The sequence below is a fragment of the Spermophilus citellus genome, assembly GCF_964194105.1.
Source record: "Spermophilus citellus genome assembly, chromosome: 17".
Taxonomy (NCBI): domain Eukaryota; kingdom Metazoa; phylum Chordata; class Mammalia; order Rodentia; family Sciuridae; genus Spermophilus; species Spermophilus citellus.
In genome coordinates, this window is record NC_138199.1 from 77979574 (window position 1) to 77999884 (window position 20311).

At 58.2% G+C, this 20311-nt stretch overlaps 1 protein-coding gene across 2 annotated transcripts in view; it reads right to left on the minus strand.

Annotated features, from left to right (window-relative positions):
- Positions 1 to 209: 209 nt before the first annotated feature.
- The window catches only part of CCDC57 (coiled-coil domain containing 57), a 96341-nt gene continuing 76239 nt past the window's right edge, over positions 210 to 20311 (minus strand). For both annotated transcript variants that reach the window (XM_081270690.1, XM_081270691.1), the window contains one exon: positions 210 to 684. In XM_081270690.1, coding sequence (XP_081126816.1) covers positions 482 to 684 — 203 coding nt within the window. In that variant the 3' untranslated portion in view covers positions 210 to 481. The remainder of the gene's footprint in view (positions 685 to 20311) is intronic.

Consider the following 20311-nt stretch of genomic DNA (forward strand, 5'->3'; position numbering starts at 1 on the left):
CTCACTTGGGTGTTCTCCAAACCCCTTTGGGGGGTCCTTTCAGGGGGGCCCCTGGCATGGCACTCACTGGGGGCAGGCTGGCTTTTCTGGTGAGTGTTCTGCTCTGCACCCCACTGGGCTTTTGGGAGGGCCCCATGGTCTGCGACACGGCCAGCGTACCGGTGGCTGTGGGTCGTGACAGTGCACGTGCCAGAGCCTGGCCTGGCAGGTGACAGAGGCCAGGCCAGGCTCTGGCACATGCACTGATATTTCTCAAGGAGGACAGACAGACAACTCTGCCAGCGGCGCAGTGGGGAGGGAGGCACGGGAGCTTTAATGACTCAGAGGCCAGCTCGGTGGTCCTTGGAAGCCCACCTTGAAGCTCACAGCTCCTCCACCACGTGCCACCTGTAGCACCCCCGTGACATGTAGGTGAATGGGCAGGCCCCAAGCACCCATGGGGAGGCTGTGGTGGGGCCCACTTTGCAGGGGGCCGAGGAAGTCAGTCTTTCCAGTTGTAGTTGCGGATCCTGGGCGGCTGCTGGCAGCTTTTAGGCCTTGCAGGATGAGACTTGGAGAGTCTGGTGGGCTTGGCCTTTGACTGAGCTGCCATCTTCATCCCTTTGATGGTAAAGGCCACCTGCATCTTGACAGGGCTCCTGTCACCTTCCTGGGGACTGTGGGCAGCTGGCGAGGCAGGCAGCTCTACAGGTAAAGAGGAGCAAACAGGCCCAGGTCAGGAGTGCAGAAAGGGGGCAGACATGAGCCTGCTCAGAGCCAGTGCCCACAGCCAGCCTCCAAGTGCAGAGGGAGTCGTTCTGCTTGCTTGTCTGCAGGATGGGCCACCCCTCACCCTGGTTCTTTTTGAAGGTGCTTATGCAAGCCAGGTTGCCTTTCTGAGTGACCTTGCCATGCTCAGTGGTAGCATGTTCTGGGGTTCTGGCTGGTGCAAACACAGGTCTGTGTGGACAGGGTCTCCACAGGGTCTGGGCCTGCCCCTCCACTGGGCACCAGGACATGTAGCTCTGACAAAGGTTCTGTTCCATGGTGACAAGCTCCTGAGAGGGAGGACTGGGGGTTTAATGCTGGTTCTTAGCCCCACCACCCTCCGAGGCACATGCTCTGCCCTGTGCCTCCCTGGTAAGCCTGCAGAGAGGCTATGCTCACTGGGCACTTCTGACCACCCAGCAGCCCCAAAACACGAGGCCAGGCAGAGACCAAGGGCCTGGGAGCCTCATCACACACATACGCATGGGCGTCCCTTCCTGAGGCATATACAGGTAGTGGTTGTCTTTTTTTTTTTTTTTTTGGTGGTAACGGGATAGAACCTAGGACCTGTCACATACTGGGCAAGCTGTCTACCAGCTAGCACTCACAGGTCAACTTTATCTTTGCACTTTTTCTGTATTTTCTTAGTTTTTGAATAAAAAAAAATATTTTTTAGCAGGCATGGTGGTGGACGCCTATAATCCCAGCTACTTGGGAGGCTGAGGCAGGAGGACTGCAAGTTCCAGGCTGGCCTGAGAAACTTAGGGAGACCCTATCTCAAAATAAAAAAAGTTAAAACAGGGCTGGGAATGTAGCTCAGTGGTAAAGTTCCCTGGGTTCAATCCCCAGTTCCAGGTTTTTTTTTTCTTTTGTATATCGACAACCACAATGTTGTTAAAAGCCTGTGGTCAGGTGAGTGCAGGACGGGACCCCTCCCTGGAGGGCTAGCAGAGGCGGAGGCGGCTGCATTTTAAAGCATGATTGTGCAGTTTGGGGTCATGCCCACCAGCCTCCACTCAGCGCCTCAGCATGTGCAGTGGCTTGGGGTGACTTGCAGGGTCTGTCCACTGAGAGTCCACCTCCTCTGTGGCTGCTGGGGACAGGGGTCTGGAGAACCCAGCATTCACTGAGGGAGGCACCAGTGGGCACTGGGTGAGGGCCAGCAGCAGCTGCACAGCCTCCAGCTGAAGTCCCTGCCTGTGCAGGCTGAGGTGACACCGCGACTGGAATGGTGTGCGAGCTCTGGTCCCAGTGAAGCTGATGCATGGGAGCCGCCCCGCCCCCTGCCTGGCCTCCTCTCATCCTGGGCTGATTCTGCTTTCCCGACCTCATGGGGACACACCCTCTGGCCCCTAGCTCTGCTCTCCTGTGCCTCAGGGGCCTATGGAGCCCTGGGGGGCCTGGCGCCCTCCCACTGCCGCTGCTGCATCTTGTCAGCAGAAGGCCACTGAGAACGACACTGCCGCCTTTGGTGTCCCCAAACCCAGCACAATCCCTCCTCGACACAAAGACACTGCCACCCCACGTCTCCTGCAGCAAACCAGCCGTCCTCTGGCCTTGCCCTGCCCTCTGCCCACTGAGCCTCCTAGAAGCAGCACCTGGAGGAGGGTTGGTCACATCTGGAGTGCAGTGGTGTGACTCTGGGGGTCTCCTCATACTCAGTAGCCTGGGTTGTCCTTCCCTGTGACTCAGGGACTGGTCCTCCCAGGGATTCTGTGGGCTTTATCTGGCCAGCCCTTGTGAGACAATATCTGGGTAGAGTTCTGAGAGTGAGCTTTAGGGAGACCACCAACCCAGGCCACCGGCCCCTCCACGTGGGGCCCAGCTGATGCTGAAGGGCAAGAGAACTCGTCCTGCCCACCCAGGACTCTTGCTGCCCACATGGGACAGGTAGGGGCAGGTGACAGGGTGGGGAACAGCTGAGTGTAACTGGTGGCAATAGCAGGAGCTGGTCACAGTCAAACCCAAGGTTAGGCAGGTGGACGCTGACCCACAGCAAGAGACCCACCCCTGAGCCGGCCTGGCTAGAGGGACCTGCCTCGTGGTCTCGGGGTCTGTCCTGGACCCCTCTTTGCAGAGCCCTCCGTATGGGAGCAAGGCAGGGAACAGGGGCTATCAGGGCTCCAGAGCGGGGACAGCCTCAGCCTGTACCCTCCTTGTCCGGTTGGCACGAACCTGACTCCCAAGGCCTGGGTCCTGCAACCCTGAGGCTGACCTGGTCTCTGCCAGCCCTTGGCTTGCTCCTTACCCCACCCAGCACACTGGGGACTCTTTCCGCAGTGGCCGGAGTAGGTCTTTGGGACTTATCTGGACTCATACAGGGCTGGGCCCAGGACCTGCATACGGCTTCTGGAGAGGCTGGGAGCCCTCAGCCTCGACTGAGAATGAGATTGGAGCCTCCGGGGCTTCAGTCCTTAGGGTCTCCTGCGTGCAGGGTGAGACTGCAGTGAGAGGGTCCCTGTCTCCAGGCTGCACTGAGGTTGGCGCCTACAGGGATCTGGGGAGGGGGGTTGGTCACATCTGGAGTGCAGTGGGGCCTGCCTGCTGTCACCCTGGGACACCAGGGGTCTCTGAGCACCTAGGTGCAGCACCTACCCAGCTTTCGGCCCTGGGTGGGTTTCTCTGTACAGAGCCTCTCTCCAAGGCTGCCTGGCTGTAGGCATGAGCTCCTGTCCCTGATGGTCTTGGTGACACTGGGCACATGCTACCTGGGCTGCTGAGAAGGGCTGGACAGTGCCGCCTGTCCAGCTCTCCAGAGCTAGCCTCAGGGCTGGGGAGGGGCCCTGGAGTTCAGGAGTCAGACCAAGTTGTGGCCCTGGGCACAGGTCACAGAACCCTTTCTAACTCACAGTAGCCTCAGCTGGTCCGACCAGTCAGGTTTCTGTGGGCTTGGCTGCTGACCTGTGTGCTGAGGCCTCTCCTGTTCCATGGGCACCCTTTCATACCCAAGCTGGACACCAAGCCTCCTGGCAGCTTGTTCCAACCTGCTTTTCCATGAAGGCTGGTGCGTCGGGTTAACCTGCCTCAGGTTATGCCTGCTTCAAAGCTTTGCAGGACCTCAGTGTGGGCTGACTGGTGGATGTGGACGGTGATTGTGACCCTGCTCCTCCACCCCTGGCCCTGTGTCTCCAGAAGCTGAAAGCACAGGACCCCACACTGTGGTGATCGAAGGCAGCAAGAGCCCAGCATCCCTGCTCTTCCTCAGCCACCCGCCCTCCTATCTTCCTGCAGGAGCCCCAGTCCTGGGGCTGCACTCCAGGCCTGCTGGACACCAGAATCAGGACAGAAGCTTGACTGGTGCCTTCCTGGTGATGGGCCCCAAGGGACGCAGCCCAGCCTGGCCTTTCTCTAACTCAGCACCAGGGTGGGGGTCGGCAGGACCCAGGCAGATGGGGAGAGCTGTCAGAGAAGTGGCCCCAAGAGGTGCTCTGAGAGCCGGACAGCCTCTGGACCCCCTTAGGAGGGGGAAGGAGGCCTGTGAACTGGCTTCAGGATCCTAGAGAGTGGCTCTGGCTTCACGCCAGGACTCTGCAACCAGGGGCCCAGGTGCTGGGCTCTGTCCAGGTGGTCCATGGCGCCTAGTGCCCCAGAGAGCCAGCTGGTATGGGTGATGCTTCTAGATTAAACTCAAGAAGAGGAACTTCCAGAGGGTCTACCTGCCAGATCATGGCTCCCACTAGGCTCCCTGATTCCCTGAGCCACAGACCACAGCCTGGCTGGCCAGGGGCCGTGGGGCTCAGTGAAGGCTACACAGAGAGCCAGGCCCTCATTGCCTGCCTCTTGCCCCTGCTGTGGCACCGTGGGAGAGCTAGCTCTGCTCTCCTGGCCAGGGTCAACTGTCCTTATCTACTGGTATGTGGCCACTGTTGGGGAGCTGCCCACTGGCCATGCTGTCACAGGCTGCCCAGTTGCTCAAGACACTGTGGGTCATGGACCAGGCCAAAGGCCTCCCCTGGAATGCTCTGGAGATGTGGCTGATGGCCCTTGGATGTCTCTCTGGAAGGAGAGGTCAGGGGTGGCATGCGGGAAGCATGCGCAGGGCAGGTTGGCCAGGCCAGGCCTGCAGCCAGCACTGAGGGCTGCCCACGGGACACCCAGCTGGGGGTGAGGCTCCTAGCTCTCTGCGACCTCCCTGCTGCCTCTCCTAGTCTGACTGCAGTCTCAGCGCACAGGTGTGCTGGGAGGGGCAGAGACCCCACGATCTCCAAGTACAGGTGAGTTCAGTGGATGCGCAGACGTGGCTCAGAAAGCCACGCTGACCCAGCCTGGTGCTCAGCCCTCAGTGCAGCCTCTAGGAAGGGGTGGATGGAATTGTTCTGCAAGTTCCAGGGCCAATGGGCCCTGCTGGGAGAGTTGGGAGGCTAGGCTCTGAGGCCCAGGTCTGGGTGGAGGTGGACAGTGTTTGATACCGCCTTCCAGTGGCTTGGAGAAGATATGGGAACCAACACTTGGGTTTTACGTCAGCAAGTGTATCTGTCTGGAGCCAGGCCTGGGCTGGAGGTCAGCCCTCTCACCTTCTGCTGCACCAGACAGGTGCTCAGGATGGACACTTCCAATAGACTCTCCTACAGAGCAGGAGTTGGCTGTGGGACCTGAGTCATTGAGACTTCTGCAGGTCTGGGAAGGGTCAATGCCTGCATTTCATGGATGAAGGGTCACATCAGAAAAAGCTTCTGTGTCCCCTGGGGGAGCCCAGCTATTCCTGGGGAAGGCCAGTCTGACCTCCAGCCCTCCTCCCATGAGCCTCCTGGCTTCTGTCCTTATTGGTTTGGGACAAGGATGCTACAGCAGGGAGCCATTTCCATGTTCTAAGTCAGAGGCCACTTTCCTAGCCAAATTCCTTGACTTTGGGACATTGAGGGAGCACAGGGCCAAGAGAAGCAGCTGCAGCCCCTTTGGCAGGTGTTAAGGCCCTTGGTCAGGCCCCTGGGCCCTGAAAGGGACCACACCTGCCGGCCTTCTGATGTGGCCCACGCACCCACAGGGGCATCCTATAGCGGATAGCTGGGCTGTTCTTGCTTATCCGAAGGGTCTTTGCTGTCAGCAGGGAGGTTCGGCCCTGGTCCCAGCTGGCGCCTGGACTGTGCAGCTTTCAGCAGGAGCTATGGTGACAGTGTGAGTCCCAGGGGTGCTATCTCCCCCAGAGTCGACGGCGTCCCAGGTGGGCGTGGGTAGCACCTTCCATCCACCAGGGCCAGAAACACGGCCCTCCCTGGAGCCCCCAGCGTCAGTTCTGACTGGGCCATGACTATGCAAACCTGGCACCATCCCCACTAGGCCAAGTAGCTCGAAACTCAGTTGGGACAGTTGAAATTCCCTAATCTCGTTAGGCACGGTGGCGCACGCCTGTCATCCCAGTGGCTCTGGAGGCTGAGGCAGGAGGATCACAAGTTCAAAGCCAGCCTTAGCAATGGCGAGGTGCTAAGCAACTCAGTGAGACCCTGTCTCTAAATAAAATACAAAACACAAAATAGGGCTGGGATGTGGCTCAGGAGTCGAGTGCCCCTGAGCTCAATCCCTGGTACCCCCCACCAAAAAAAGAAATCCCCTATTTCTATAACCAGAAGAGTAAGATGCCTCACTGGAGGCTCCCACCAATGTGTCCAGGAGCAGCCCTGAGAACAGTGGGCTCTTGTTTCCTGACTGTACATGACAGAGGATTGGGGAGGCTCTGCCCTGAGCAGCAGGTGTGCTTCCTCCTGTTTGCACTCTGCCTCTTTCAGGCAGATGGTGGTTTCAACCCAAACCGTCTACACCTTCACACTGAGCTGGGTTGGGCGGGGGCCTCCCAGTACCTGTCAGACCAGCACAGTTTCTTGAACCAAGATGGAAGCTCTAGGTTGGTTTCAGGGCCACACTGAACATACTCAGCAGGAAGCCTTGAAGCTAGGAAAGGAGTTTTCAAGGGACTGTCCATTCCTCTCTGTTCCTGTTATCCAGAAAGGTACAAGGGTGGAAACTGGCCAGTTAACTTCATGAAGCAATTTTGCTTCCCAAACCAGACAAGAACACAAGAAGAGAGAATTACAAGCCTACCTAATTACAGGTAGCTGAAACCATGTCTAAAGCAAGAGCAAATCAAATCAAATGGTATTTTAAAAACACATCATTATCAAGTAGACTTTACCCCAGTAATGCAAGGCTGGTTCAACAGCCCGGACTAGGATTCACTGTGTTGATAAATGAGAAGAAAAAACAAATCACGTTATTTTAATGCAGAAAAATAGTATATAAGGTTCAACACATGTCTATAATGAACTTTTGATAATTCAGGGCTATAAAAGAATTTTTCTATTTTCTTTTGGTTCTAGGGTTGGAACCCATGGTCCTGGGCATGCTAAGCACAAGCTCTAACACTGAGCTACATACTCAACCAAGAGACTCTCCTAACTGGATAAATGCCCCATTGAGAAAGCACACAGTTCATCATATTTAGTGAAGAAACTTCAGCCTCATCCCCTTCGAGTGAGGGAGGGAGACAAGATGGCCACTGTGATCACTCCTATTGTGGAGGTTCTAGGGGTCCAGGTCACTCCAAAAGGAAAGAGAAAGAAGTGAGTGTAAGGCTTAGAAGAAGAAATTCATGGCAGTAACAACCATCTGCTCAGCATGACAAGAAGCAAGGGCAGACTGCTGACGGTGACACGGAAGCCCTGCAAGGTGAGCGACAGGCTGTAACTCCAGGGTACCCAGAGACACCAGAGATAGCAAGAGACTCCAAACAGCCTGTGGCCCAGTGTGTGGGGACAGATGCCACCCCAGTGCGTACTGTGGTGCCCAGGCCTGGATGGAGACACCCGGTTTCAAGGGAGGCTCGGGCCACCAGCCACCTCGGGCCATGCTTCTTCAGGTAGTAGGCCTCCAAGACCAGCAGCCGCTCAGGGTTTGTCCCCCACACTGATTTAAAGAGCTCATGTCCCATCTCTCTTTCTCTCGCTCCCTGTCTGGTGCAGGAGGTTGAACTCAGGGCTTCTCACACGCTAGGCCAGTGCTCTACTACGCCCACAACTAAGTGGCCCAGGTTGGCCTTGAACCTGGGGTTCTCCAGCCTCAGCCTGCAGAGTCACTGGGATTGCAGGTGTGGGTCACCACTCGGCTCCTGTGCAGACTGAAACGGAGGCAGCTGGGAGGTGGCACTGTTCCTGCACACTGCCCCTGGGGCTGCCCAGGCACTCCCGGGAAGACTCCCTCTGCTGTAATGACTTCCCTCGGGCTTCCCCAAGTGCCACAGGGCAGAAGAATTAAGAGGCCTCCGGGACCTGGAGAGGATCTGTGATGGCCCCAGACCTCCCACTGACAACTGCAAGTGGGTGACCAGGAGCACCTGTGCCTTTGAGGACACTTTACTGAGGTGTTCTCTCCTTCCGCTGGCTTAGAGAGCGCCGGTGGAGAGCTTCGGGCTACTTCTTCTTGGGTGTTTTGAGGTGTGCATTTCTTATTCTAGCCTGAGCACAAGAACCTAGTGTGCATTCAGACAGTTCCCCTGAGACGGTGGCTTGTCTTCTCCTCTCCTGGACGCATCGTTTCTAGGGCAGAGCTTTAACTTCTTTTTATCTTTGTTTTCGGCACTGGGAATTGAACCCAGGCAGCTGGCCCTACCACTGGGCCACACCCCCAGCCCCCCCCCCCTTTTTTTTCTTCATTTTGAGACCGGGCCTGGCTCAGTCACTGCAGCTTGCCCTCGCAGCCTCCGCCTGGGCCCCCTCAGCTGGGATGGAGTCCTGCCCTACGGCTCCCTCCTTTGTTTGCTTTTCATTACGGAAGTGGGGGGAAGGTGGGGTGGAAGCTGTCCAGTAGGCACCAGCCTTCCGTGGCTAGGATGTGCGCTGCAGGTGCCACCGAGTGCCCTCTGCCTGTTCAAAGCCCCCTTCTAGGGCGGGGCGGGGCTCAGTGGTGGGGCGCTCGCCTCGCACACATGAGGCCCTGGGTTCAATCCTCAGCACCAAACAAAAATAAATAAAAATGAAGGCATGTGTCCATCTATAACTAAGAATACTTTAAAAAGAAATAAGGAAAAGATCCCTTCTAGTCTCGATTTTCTGGGAGTTGTTCTGTTTTTTGTTTAAGTCATGAATGCCTGTGATGTGATACATAATAAATATATATATTGATCTTTGCCCCTATTTCCTGCCATATAATTGCTACTGCCCGTTCAACTGTCCCTCAGTGTCTACAGGGTCGGTTTCAGGACACCCCTGCTGTGTCCCCAGGCCAAATGAGCTGCAAGTCCTTACATAAAATGGTGTAGCATTTGCACATGATTTAGGCCATCCTCTCTGCGGACTGTAAATCATTTCTAGATTGGTTCAGTACACATACAGTAAATGCTGTGTCCACAGACAGCAATTACACCACACTGTCGGGGGGAGAAGTCTGCACATTCAGTACATAGATGCCATCAACAACCAACTTCTAGTGGCACACGCCTGTATCCCAGCTGCTTGGGAGGCTGAGGCAGGAGGAGCGCAAGTTCAAACCCAGCCTCAGCAACTGCGAGGCGCTAAGCAACTCAGTGAGACCCTGTCTCTAAATAAAATACAAAATAGGGTGGGGATGTGGCTCCGTGGTTGAGTGCCCCCGAGTTCAATCTCTGGTACTAAAAAAACAAAAAACAAAGCAAAGAACAAACTTCTGATCCCCAGTTGGCTGAATTCAGAGATGCAGAACTCAGGACAGGGTGTGGAGGGGGCAGGGAGGAGCCCCCTTTCAACCACACCTGCATGTCAGTGAGGGGACCACAACCCAGGGATAGCCCTAGTCAACACTGCTCCTGAGGGGGCCTCTGAGGCCACCCAGGAGGAAGGGGCTGGAACCTGGGGCGCTGGGCTGAGTGGGCTGCCCAGGCCAGAAGCCGCAGCCCTCCCCACACCTAGACCTGGGCCTCCTTCCATCTGGCCCTCCTGAGATGCGTCCTTTGTGATAAAAGGGCAGTAAGGGAAGGGGGTTCTGGGAGCCCTTTGAGTCAGGGTGGGTGGCTAGCAGCACAGTGACCACCAGGACTTGGCGTGGTGTCTGAGGAGGACCGAGCTCCCAGCCTGCGGGCTCAGTCCTTCTACAGGAAGCTGGCCTGCAAATGGAGTGGAACTGTGGGACCGCCTGCGTCCTGCCAGAATTCAAGGCCTGCTTGGGGTGAGAAATGCACACTGATGGCCTGGGGCGTGGCTCAGGGGCACAGTGCTCACCTGGCGTGTGCAAGGCCTGGGGTCCCATCCCCAGCACCAAAACAAAACGAAACAAAATAACAACGCCGTATGCCTGGGTGAGGGAGAGGTGCCGGGCGCCCTCCAGCTGGCGCAGGGCAGTGGGAGCAGAGTGGGAGAACGCCGTGCCCCTGCCAGCTCGGTCCTGAGGACTCCCGTGTGGCGTCCTCCTACTGCTGGTGCCCCCGACCTCCAGTCTGGTGTCACAGGCCCCGAGGAACTGCCTTTCACAGCGCTGGCTTTGGGATCCTCACCTGTCTGCTTTTGTGTGCTGGGGATGAGCCCCGGCCGTGTCCGTGGGAGGCCAGAGTCCACTGCCGAGCCACCCCGAGCCTGAGGTCTCCATGGTTCATGGATTTTGTGGTCTCTGCCCCTTAGAGACACTGGTTTACGGTTTTCTTGTGATGTTTTTGTTTGGTCCTGGTCAGGGTCATGCCGGCCTCAGAAAATGAGTTACAAAATCTTTCCATCCTTCCGTTTTTAAAAATGAATCTCTGTGGCATTCATGTCATCTCTTGATTTTCTTGGTGGGGGGAACCAGGGATCAGACCCCATCTCTGAGCCACATCCCATTCATTCACTTATTTTTCATTTTGAGACAGGGTCTCGCTAAGTTGCTGAGGCTGGCCTTGAACTGTTGATCCCCGGCTCAGCCTCCGAGCCTGGGGGACCACAGTTTGCACCACTGCCTGGCCGTCTCTGACTTCGTGTTCCCACTGGGAACTTGGGCACTGGGACAGGAGCCCTCCTTGAGGGAAGGCTTTGAGCTAGAGTTCTGTTTCTGCTTCTCCCTAAGTCAGGCCTGGGGCCTGGCCTGAGGTGACGGCCTGCACCACTGCCCTGGGCTTAAGGGTCTACGTTTCTCAGCTGCCAGGAGATTTCTTCTTTGACCCACGGGTTATTTAGAAGTGTTTTGTCAAAATATTTGGAAGGCTGGGGCTGTGGCTCAGTGGTAGAGTGCTTGCCTAGCATGTGTGAGGCCCTGGGTTCGAGCCTCAGCACCACACAGAAATAAGCAAACAAAATAAAGGCCTTGTGTCCATGACAAGTCCAAAAATTCAAAACATATATTTGGAGGTTTTTCCAGGTATCTTTGTTATTGGTTTCCAGTTACACGCCTTTGTGGTCAGGGGACATTCTGTGCAATTTCCGCTCTTTGGAATTTACCAAGAGCTGTGTGTGGCCCAGTGTCCCGGGCTCCTGGGAAGAACACGCGCTCTGCTGCTGCGGAACTCGGGGCTCAGTGCCCCTCAGGCAGGGCGAGGTGGCCGAGGGCGTCAGAAAGCAAGACCACGGTCAGCTGGTCCACTTCAGATCCCAACGGGGTTTGCTTTCAGGCCACACAGAGTTCCATAAAATAGAGTGAGTGTTCCAAGGACACAGCAGAAGTCGGCTCTACAGACAGGAAAAAGCCAAGGAAACTGGAAACAAAAGGCAAAACGAGCATCTCACAGTTACCTCCTGGTGAGGCCGGGTGAGGAGCAGAACCACAGAAAATACCTGATGGTGAACCCTCTGGGTTGACTTCTGTGTGAAAGGGTCAGGCCCCTCCCAGCTGCCTGTGGGAAACTGGGCTGCGGCGGGCGGATTGTGGTTCTGTGTGAAGGTCAGGCCAGCCTCCTGCTCAGGTTGAGGCTGGACTTGGAACTTCAGCAGGAGAGACCCGTTTTGATGCTCAGCCTGTTCTGATGGGCCCAGTGCCTCTGAACAGAAACCAGCGGTGCCAAATCTCCCACAGACCTGTCTGCTTGTCTGTCACCTGGAGATGGACGAGAATGGAGGTCTCCGCCTCCCTGGGGTTCTGGGTGTTTACTTCTGGTGCTCCTGGCCCGGTTCTCAGGACCCTGCTGTGCTGCCCTGGCCTCCCACTCCTGAGCAGGAACCTCCGTCCTGCCTCAGCCTCAGCCTCAGCCTCGGGCCGACACAGGTGTGTGCCGCATCCTCAGACCTGAAGGGCTATAGTGCTGCAGTGCTGGGGTGGGGCCCAGGGCGCGCGGCTCGCTGGGCCAGCTTCAGCCCCTAGCTCACGTGGCCCAAGCGTGCTCTTGAGCACAGGACACGGTTGAGTCTCGCCTTTTTCTTCCAGTCTGCTAACAGAGTGGCCATGATGCTTATTGTACTTAATTACTTATTTATCTGCAGTCCTGGGGATTGAACCAGGAACATTACCCACTGAGCCACATCCCCAGCCCATTTTATCTTCAGACAGGATCTCGCTAAGTTGTACAGGCTTCATTTGCTGAGGCTGGATTTGAACTTGCGGTTTTCCTGGCTCGGCCTCCAGGGCTGCTGGGATCACGGGTGTGCACCACCAGGCCTGGCCAGCATTCTTTTCTTTCTTTTTTTTTTCTTTAGAGGCAGGTCTGGTGAATTGCCTGGGCTGGTCTTATGACCCTCCTGCCTCAGCCTTGCAAGCCGCTGGGATCGCTGGCCAGTGCTGTGCCACTGAGCTACATCCACAGAACCACTGGCCAGGTTCTTTGCTGTCCTCAACATCAGGTGGCAATTAGATGTTTGTGGGCCAGGGGCTCAAGAAATACTCAGTGCAGGGCTGTGGCTGTGGCTGAGCAGTAGAGCGCTCACCTAGGCCACGTGAGGCCCTGGGTTCCATCCTCAGCACCACATAAAATAAATAAAGGTGTTGTGTCCATCTACAACATTCAGCGCAGAGCACATCAGTAAAGAGTAGCCCCGCCTCAGGGTCGTTCACAGAGGAACTGAGGACAGCTGCTTTGGGACCCTGCCTGTCTTAGTCCTGTAGACTCCTCAGCAGGAACAAGACAGATCAATTCAAGGGAGGCCAAGGATGTGTCTGCTCAAGAGGGCCGGCTGCCACACCATGTTAGGCAAGACCCCACCAAACGACCCAGACGGAGATCCCCAGACCAGGGAAGCAGGGGGCTGAGACCAGAGCCCACCACCACAGACCCTGGGAAGCCAGCCCCGCTGGGGATCTGCTGCCAGGTCAAGACGGCCATGAGAAGCCCTCAGGTAGTCAGCTAGTGTAGACGGTCAGCCCAAGTCCAGAGGGGACACTGGGCGAGACCTCCTGACAATCTCCCCCTGAGAGGGCTCCCTTCCTTCCCTCCTGATGGACTCTGAGTCTCCCCCGGTGCTGGGCCCTCTCTTACGAAGATACAAGAACCACTAGTACCCCCCCAGGACCCTCCCGGGCTCCCCCTCCTTATCATCCGGGTTTCCTGTTTTTTTCTCCTGTTTTTTTCTTTCTTTTGTTAATACCACCCAATGAGTTTTTCTTATCAAATATTACATTTAAAAAAGATCTCTAGGGCTGGGGTTGTAGCTCATTGATAGAGCACCCGCCTCACACATGTGAGCCATTGGGTTTACAGGTGTGCACCACATAAAAATAAACAGATATCGTGTCAATCTACAACCAAAAAAAATTTATTAAAAAAAAAACAACAAAAAAACCCCACAAACCTCTAGAGTTCGTGCGCCGTGGCGCACACCTGTAATCCTAGTGGCTCAGGAGGCGGAGGCAGGAGGATCGAAAGTTCAAAGCCAGCTTCAGTAATTTAGTGAGATGCTAAGCACCTCAGTGAGACCCTGTCTCTAATAAAATACAAAACAGGGCTGGGACGTGGCTCAGTGGTCAAGTGCCCCTGAGTTGAATCCCTGGTACCTCCCCCGCCTCAAAAAAAAGTCACTAGAAGTTATTTTTTTGGCGTACTGGGTGCTGCCCATGGGGTGCTCTGCCACTGAGCTGCATCCCAGGCTCTCACAAGTTGCTGGGGCTGACCTTGAAGGTGTGATTCTCCTGCTCTGGCCGACCGCGGGATTCCAGGAGTGGACCGCATGCTGTCCTTGGTCGCTCCTCTGACAACATGGTCAACGCTCTTCTCGTCACGTTCACTTTCTTCTAAACACATCAACACACAGTTCTTTCTCCTGTTCTGTCACCAAAGATCACCTCTTGCCTTTCGAGACTGCATTTCCTGCCCTCTGGGTCTTCTGTGGTCTAGATGCTGCTGGGCACCTGTCCCTCTGCTGGCCTGCATCCTGGGGCCGGGCTCCTGCAGTCCACCCGTCTTCCCTCCCACCGAGGACGGCCTATGCTACCTGAGTCCAGCGTTTTAGTTGTCCATGGGGAACCACAGCCTGGCAGAAGCAGAAAGGCGTGCCAGCCCGTCCATGTTCCCAGGACAAACTCCACTAGAAAGCAGGCTGCGGGGAAGGGGGGTGGTTCTTCACCTATTTGCTTTGTTTTAAAAGTCACTTCAACGTGGGTTACTTTCCTGAGTGGAGTGACAATTTCGAAAGAGCTACTTGGGCATCCGTTTCCCGATTCCTGAACCTTAAAGGGTCCTCGGCACTTGTTAGGGTGAGTCAGGCCAACTGGGGAGGCCACGCCTGTACTCCAGCGACTTGGGAAGCCACGGCAGGAGCACTCAGCAACTTGCCAAGAGCCTGTCTCAAAAAGTTAAAAGCTCGGGGTGCAGCTCAGTGGCAGAGGACCTGCTGGGCCTGTGAAAGGCCCCCGTCCAGTCCCAGCACCACAAAGAAAAGATGAGTCAGCAAGGCACCGGCAGCCAGGGGTGGCCCACCCCAGCCAGGACGATGACCACCACGCTGGTTCTCTCATTGCCCCAGCGGCGGTCAGCGGTGCCCACGGCTTCGGAGGTCACAGCAGGATGGGGCACAGATGAGAGGTGAGTGACTCTGGGAGCCAGAGCACGGCAGCCTCGCCTGCCGGGTGCTGGGAGGACAGCCGGGGAGCTGCCCTGGGTCCACACGGGGAGGGCCTGCTGAGCCCCCCTCCCTCCCGAGGCTAAGGCTTTTCTTGCCGCCCATCTCCCCTGGCCCTGGGAGCCCAGTGTCAGCTTCTAGCTCCAGCGCCTCGGGCTGAGGGGAATCCTGTGGCCAGTGCACGGGGGGGGGGGGGGGGGGGGGGGGGGGGGGGGGGGGGGCAGGTGGCGCAGGCACTGCGCTCTGGGTGCCTTAATAGCACCAACGGTCCTCGGAGGACACCCCAAGTCTTTATCTTCTCTCTCTCTAGGGGTGCTCCTCCACTGAGCTACACCCCAGCGGGGCTGGCCTTGAAACCCGTGATCCTCCTGCATCTGCCTCCCAAATGGCTGGGATTACAGGCCTGCACCACCAGACCACCCTCAGCTTGTGCAACCTTTTTGAAATAAGTTTTTCTTCATGGAAAAGCTAATACTCCCCCCCTCCTTTTTTTTTTGGTACTGGGGATTAGACCTGGGGTGCTCTACCACTGAGCTACACCCAACCCTCTTTATTGTTCACTTTGGACAAGACAGGGTCTCACTAAATTGCCCAGGAGCCTTGAATTTGCAACTTTTTTGCTTCAGCCTCCCCAAACACTGGGATCACAGGCATGTAATCCTGCTGCCAAAGAACAAAAAAAATCCTGTTCCAAAGAACAAAACTAAACATTAGGAGACTGGGGTTGTGGCTCAGCAGTAGATCACTTGCCTTGCATGTGTGAGGCACTGGATTCGAATCTCAGCACCACATAAAAATAAATCCGTCTACAACTAAAAAAACATTTTAAAAAATGACTTTAGCATTTCTTTCTAAGCTGTGGCCTCTGCTGGGGGATGAGATGAAGAGTGAGAACCTGCAGGAAAGCCCTCCCTGCTCTGACCAGGTGGAACCTGTAGGGTGCCAAGTGGGAGAGACCCCAACCCTCCTGCCTGCCCTGTCTCCAGCAGCCACATTCCTGGGTTTTGACCTTTGCACTCCGGCCACACCCTCTCCCCCACCCCTCTTCTGGAACTCCAAGCAGCAGCCTGCAGCGGAGGCCTGGCAGCCTGGGTGAGCACTAGTACCCCGGGCTGTCTCCCACCTGAAGGCCGGGTCCAGCCTGGCCTTCCTCTGCACAGCTGCGGGGAGAGCAGGAGTGCTCCGCAGCCCTCCCGCAAGGCCACTTCTGCCCTGCAGCTTCCTGCCCTTGCCAGGGAAGAGGTGCCTTTCAGCTGCACCCTCATGCCTAGCTCTCCTGGTCTCCGTGAGCAAGATGCAAGTCCTCAGCAGCAGAGAGCCAGATCTGAAATGGCCCCCAGCTAGGGGCAGGGCCAGCCTCCTTGGAAACTTATGAACTGCCAATAAAACAATGCTGAATACCAGGTTTCATCAGACTGGCAAAAAAAGAAGAAAAAGCCCCAAACCATATCTGAGAGATCTGCCAGAGCCAAGGGAGGCGAGCAGCACCCCCAGCCCGAGGGCCACCGGTGGGTTCTGAGAGCCACGTTCCTTCTGGAGACCTGTCCCGCAGCCAGAGGGGTTCAGGCACTACAGAGGAGTGACAGGAAGAGGTGGGTGGCAGATCTGCCATGTGAGGGCCCTGGGTTCTTCCCCTGAACCACGAAGGGAAAAGGATCCTCAGCTGCCAGACAGGAGGGGCCGCAGGGCCTGTGAAGGGCAAGAGCCTCCAGCCCAGCGTGGGCAGGCAGGGTGTCGGGCAGGCCGAGCACCGGGAGCCCCCACCCCTCAGGCAGCCGGAAGGAGAGGCCATGAACCATTGGTGCGCAGAGGGTGCCTCCCGCCGGGTGGCTGGTGGGCCACGGAACGGGGAAGAGAGGGCTACCAGCTGCAGCTGTGGTGTGGAGCCCCCTTGGCTCCCAAGGGTCCTGGCATCTGGCTGCATGTGGGACAGACTCTGGGGTTTCCTCATTCCCACTCCTGGAACAGACATTCAGGGTCCTGAGCTGCTCCCCACGAGGTGGTGGACGGCTCTGGTCCTCAGGTGCCTCTGGCCAGGGGACAGCTGTGGACTGGCTGGCCTTTGCCACACCCTCTAGGAGGCCTGTACTCTGCCTGGTGCTGCAGCTGAGCCCTGGCCTGGGGCAGCCAGCAAGGGTGCTGTTGCTGGGCTCTCAGGTCTGCTTGCCCTGTGAGATCAGAGCTCCCTAACTCCCAGCCACCTCCACTGCTGCTTCCAGACACCCTGCCTCCCCCACTGAGCCTCCAGCTCTGCCTGGAATGCTCCCTGGGGCTGCCACCCAGCCTCCTCCGCCTGCCAGTGGCTGAATTGCTCTTTCTTCTCCAGGCTCCTGGGGAACAATTGCCTTATCCAGCAGGCTCCACTGGACGCAGTGTGTGGGGGTTCTGATCCAGCAGGCTCCACTGGACGCAATGTGGGGGGTTCTGATCCAGCGGGCTCCACTGGGCGCAGTGTGGGGGGTTCTGATCCAGGAGGCTCCACTGGGCACAGTGTGGGGGGTTCTGATCCAGCAGGCTCCACTGGGTGCAGCATGGGGGGGTTCTGATCCAGGAGGCTCCACTGGACGCAGTGTGGGGGGTTCTGATCCAGCAGGCTCCACTGGACGCAGTGAGGGGGGTTCTGATCCAGCAGGCTCCACTGGACGCAGTGAGGGGGGTTCTGATCCAGCAGGCTCCACTGGGGGCAGTGTGGGGGGTTCTGATCCAGCAGGCTCCACTGGACGCAGTGTGGGTGGTTCTGATCCAGCAGGCTCCACTGGGGGCAGTGTGGGTGGTTCTGATCCAGCAGGCTCCACTGGGGGCAGTGTGGGGGGTTCTGATCCAGCAGGCTCCACTGGGCGCAGTGTGGGGGGTTCTGATCCAGCAGGCTCCAATGGACGCAGTGTCGGGGTTCTGATCCAGCAGGCTCCACTGGGCGCAGTGTGGGGGGTTCTGATCCAGCAGGCTCCACTGGGCGCAGTGTGGGGGGTTCTGATCCAGCAGGCTCCACTGGGGGCAGTGTGGGGGGTTCTGATCCAGCAGGCTCCACTGGGCGCAGTGTGGGGGGTTCTGATCCAGCAGGCTCCACTGGGCGCAGTGTGGGGGGTTCTGATCCAGCAGGCTCCACTGGGGGCAGTGTGGGGGGTTCTGATTCAGCAGGCTCCACTGGACGCAGTGAGGGGGGTTCTGATCCAGCAGGCTCCACTGGGCGCCCTGGGAGGGTTCTGATCCAGCAGGCTCCACTGGGCGCAGTGAGGGGGGTTCTGATCCAGCAGGCTCCACTGGGCGCAGTGAGGGGGGTTCTGATCCAGCAGGCTCCACTGGGCGCAGTGAGGGGGGTTCTGATCCAGCAGGCTCCACTGGGGGCAGTGAGGGGGGTTCTGATCCAGCAGGCTCCACTGGGGGCAGTGAGGGGGGTTCTGATCCAGCAGGCTCCACTGGGGGCAGTGAGGGGGGTTCTGATCCAGCAGGCTCCACTGGGGGCAGTGTGGGGGGTTCTGATCCAGCAGGCTCCACTGGGCGCAGTGTGGGGGGTTCTGATCCAGCAGGCTCCACTGGGGGCAGTGGGGGGGGGTTCTGATCCAGCAGGCTCCACTGGGGGCAGTGAGGGGGGTTCTGATCCAGCAGGCTCCACTGGGCGCAGTGAGGGGGGTTCTGATCCAGCAGGCTCCACTGGGCGCAGTGAGGGGGGTTCTGATCCAGCAGGCTCCACTGGACGCAGTGTGGGGGGTTCTGATCCAGCAGGCTCCACTGGGGGCAGTGTTGGGGGGTTCTGATCCAGCAGGCTCCACTGGGGGCAGTGTGGGGGGTTCTGATCCAGCAGGCTCCACTGGACGCAGTGTGGGGGGTTCTGATCCAGCAGGCTCCACTGGGCGCAGTGTGGGGGGTTCTGATCCAGCAGGCTCCACTGGGGGCAGTGAGGGGGGTTCTGATCCAGCAGGCTCCACTGGACGCAGTGTGGGGGGTTCTGATCCAGCAGGCTCCACTGGGGGCATTGGGGGTGGTTCTGATCCAGCAGGCTCCACTGGGGGCAGTGAGGGGGGTTCTGATCCAGCAGGCTCCACTGGGGGCAGTGAGGGGGGTTCTGATCCAGCAGGCTCCACTGGGGGCAGTGTGGGGGGTTCTGATCCAGCAGGCTCCACTGGGTGCAGTGTGGGTGGTTCTGATCCAGCAGGCTCCACTGGATGCAGTGTGGGGGTTCTGATCCAGCAGGCTCCACTGGGGGCAGTGTTGGGTGGTTCTGATCCAGCAGGCTCCACTGGGCGCAGTGTGGGGGGTTCTGATCCAGCAGGCTCCACTGGGGGCAGTGTTGGGTGGTTCTGATCCAGCAGGCTCCACTGGGCGCAGTGTGGGGGGTTCTGATCCAGCAGGCTCCACTGGGGGCAGTGGGGGGGGGTTCTGATCCAGCAGGCTCCACTGGGGGCAGTGAGGGTGGTTCTGATCCAGCAGGCTCCACTGGGCGCAGTGAGGGGGGTTCTGATCCAGCAGGCTCCACTGGGCGCAGTGAGGGGGGTTCTGATCCAGCAGGCTCCACTGGACGCAGTGTGGGGGGTTCTGATCCAGCAGGCTCCACTGGGGGCAGTGTGGGGGGTTCTGATCCAGCAGGCTCCACTGGGGGCAGTGTGGGGGGTTCTGATCCAGCAGGCTCCACTGGGGGCAGTGTGGGGGGTTCTGATCCAGGAGGCTCCACTGGGGGCAGTGTGGGGGGTTCTGATCCAGCAGGCTCCACTGGACGCAGTGTGGGTGGTTCTGATCCAGCAGGCTCCACTGGGCGCAGTGTGGGGGGTTCTGATCCAGCAGGCTCCACTGGGCGCAGTGTGGGGGGTTCTGATCCAGCAGGCTCCACTGGGTGCAGTGTGGGGGGTTCTGATCCAGCAGGCTCCGCTGGGCGCAGTATTGGGGGGTTCTGATCCAGCAGGCTCCACTGGGGGCAGTGTGGGGGGTTCTGATCCAGCAGGCTCCACTGGGCGCAGTGTGGGGGGTTCTGATCCAGGAGGCTCCACTGGGGGCAGTGTGGGGGGTTCTGATCCAGCAGGCTCCACTGGGGGCAGTGTGGGTGGTTCTGATCCAGCAGGCTCCACTGGGCGCAGTGTGGGGGGTTCTGATCCAGCAGGCTCCACTGGGCGCAGTGTGGGGGGTTCTGATCCAGCAGGCTCCACTGGGTGCAGTGTGGGCGGTTCTGATCCAGCAGGCTCCACTGGGCGCAGTGTGGGGGGTTCTGATCCAGCAGGCTCCACTGGGGGCAGTGAGGGGGGTTCTGATCCAGCAGGCTCCACTGGGGGCAGTGAGGGGGGTTCTGATCCAGCAGGCTCCACTGGGGGCAGTGAGGGGGGTTCTGATCCAGCAGGCTCCACTGGGGGCAGTGTGGGGGGTTCTGATCCAGCAGGCTCCACTGGGGGCAGTGAGGGGGGTTCTGATCCAGCAGGCTCCACTGGGCGCAGTGTGGGGGTTCTGATCCAGCAGGCTCCACTGGGGGCAGTGGGGGGGGTTCTGATCCAGCAGGCTCCACTGGGGGCAGTGGGGGGGGTTCTGATCCAGCAGGCTCCACTGGGGGCAGTGTGGGGGGTTCTGATCCAGCAGGCTCCACTGGACGCAGTGAGGGGGGTTCTGATCCAGCAGGCTCCACTGGGCGCAGTGTGGAGGTTCCCATCTAGCATTGGGATGGGGTTCTGTTC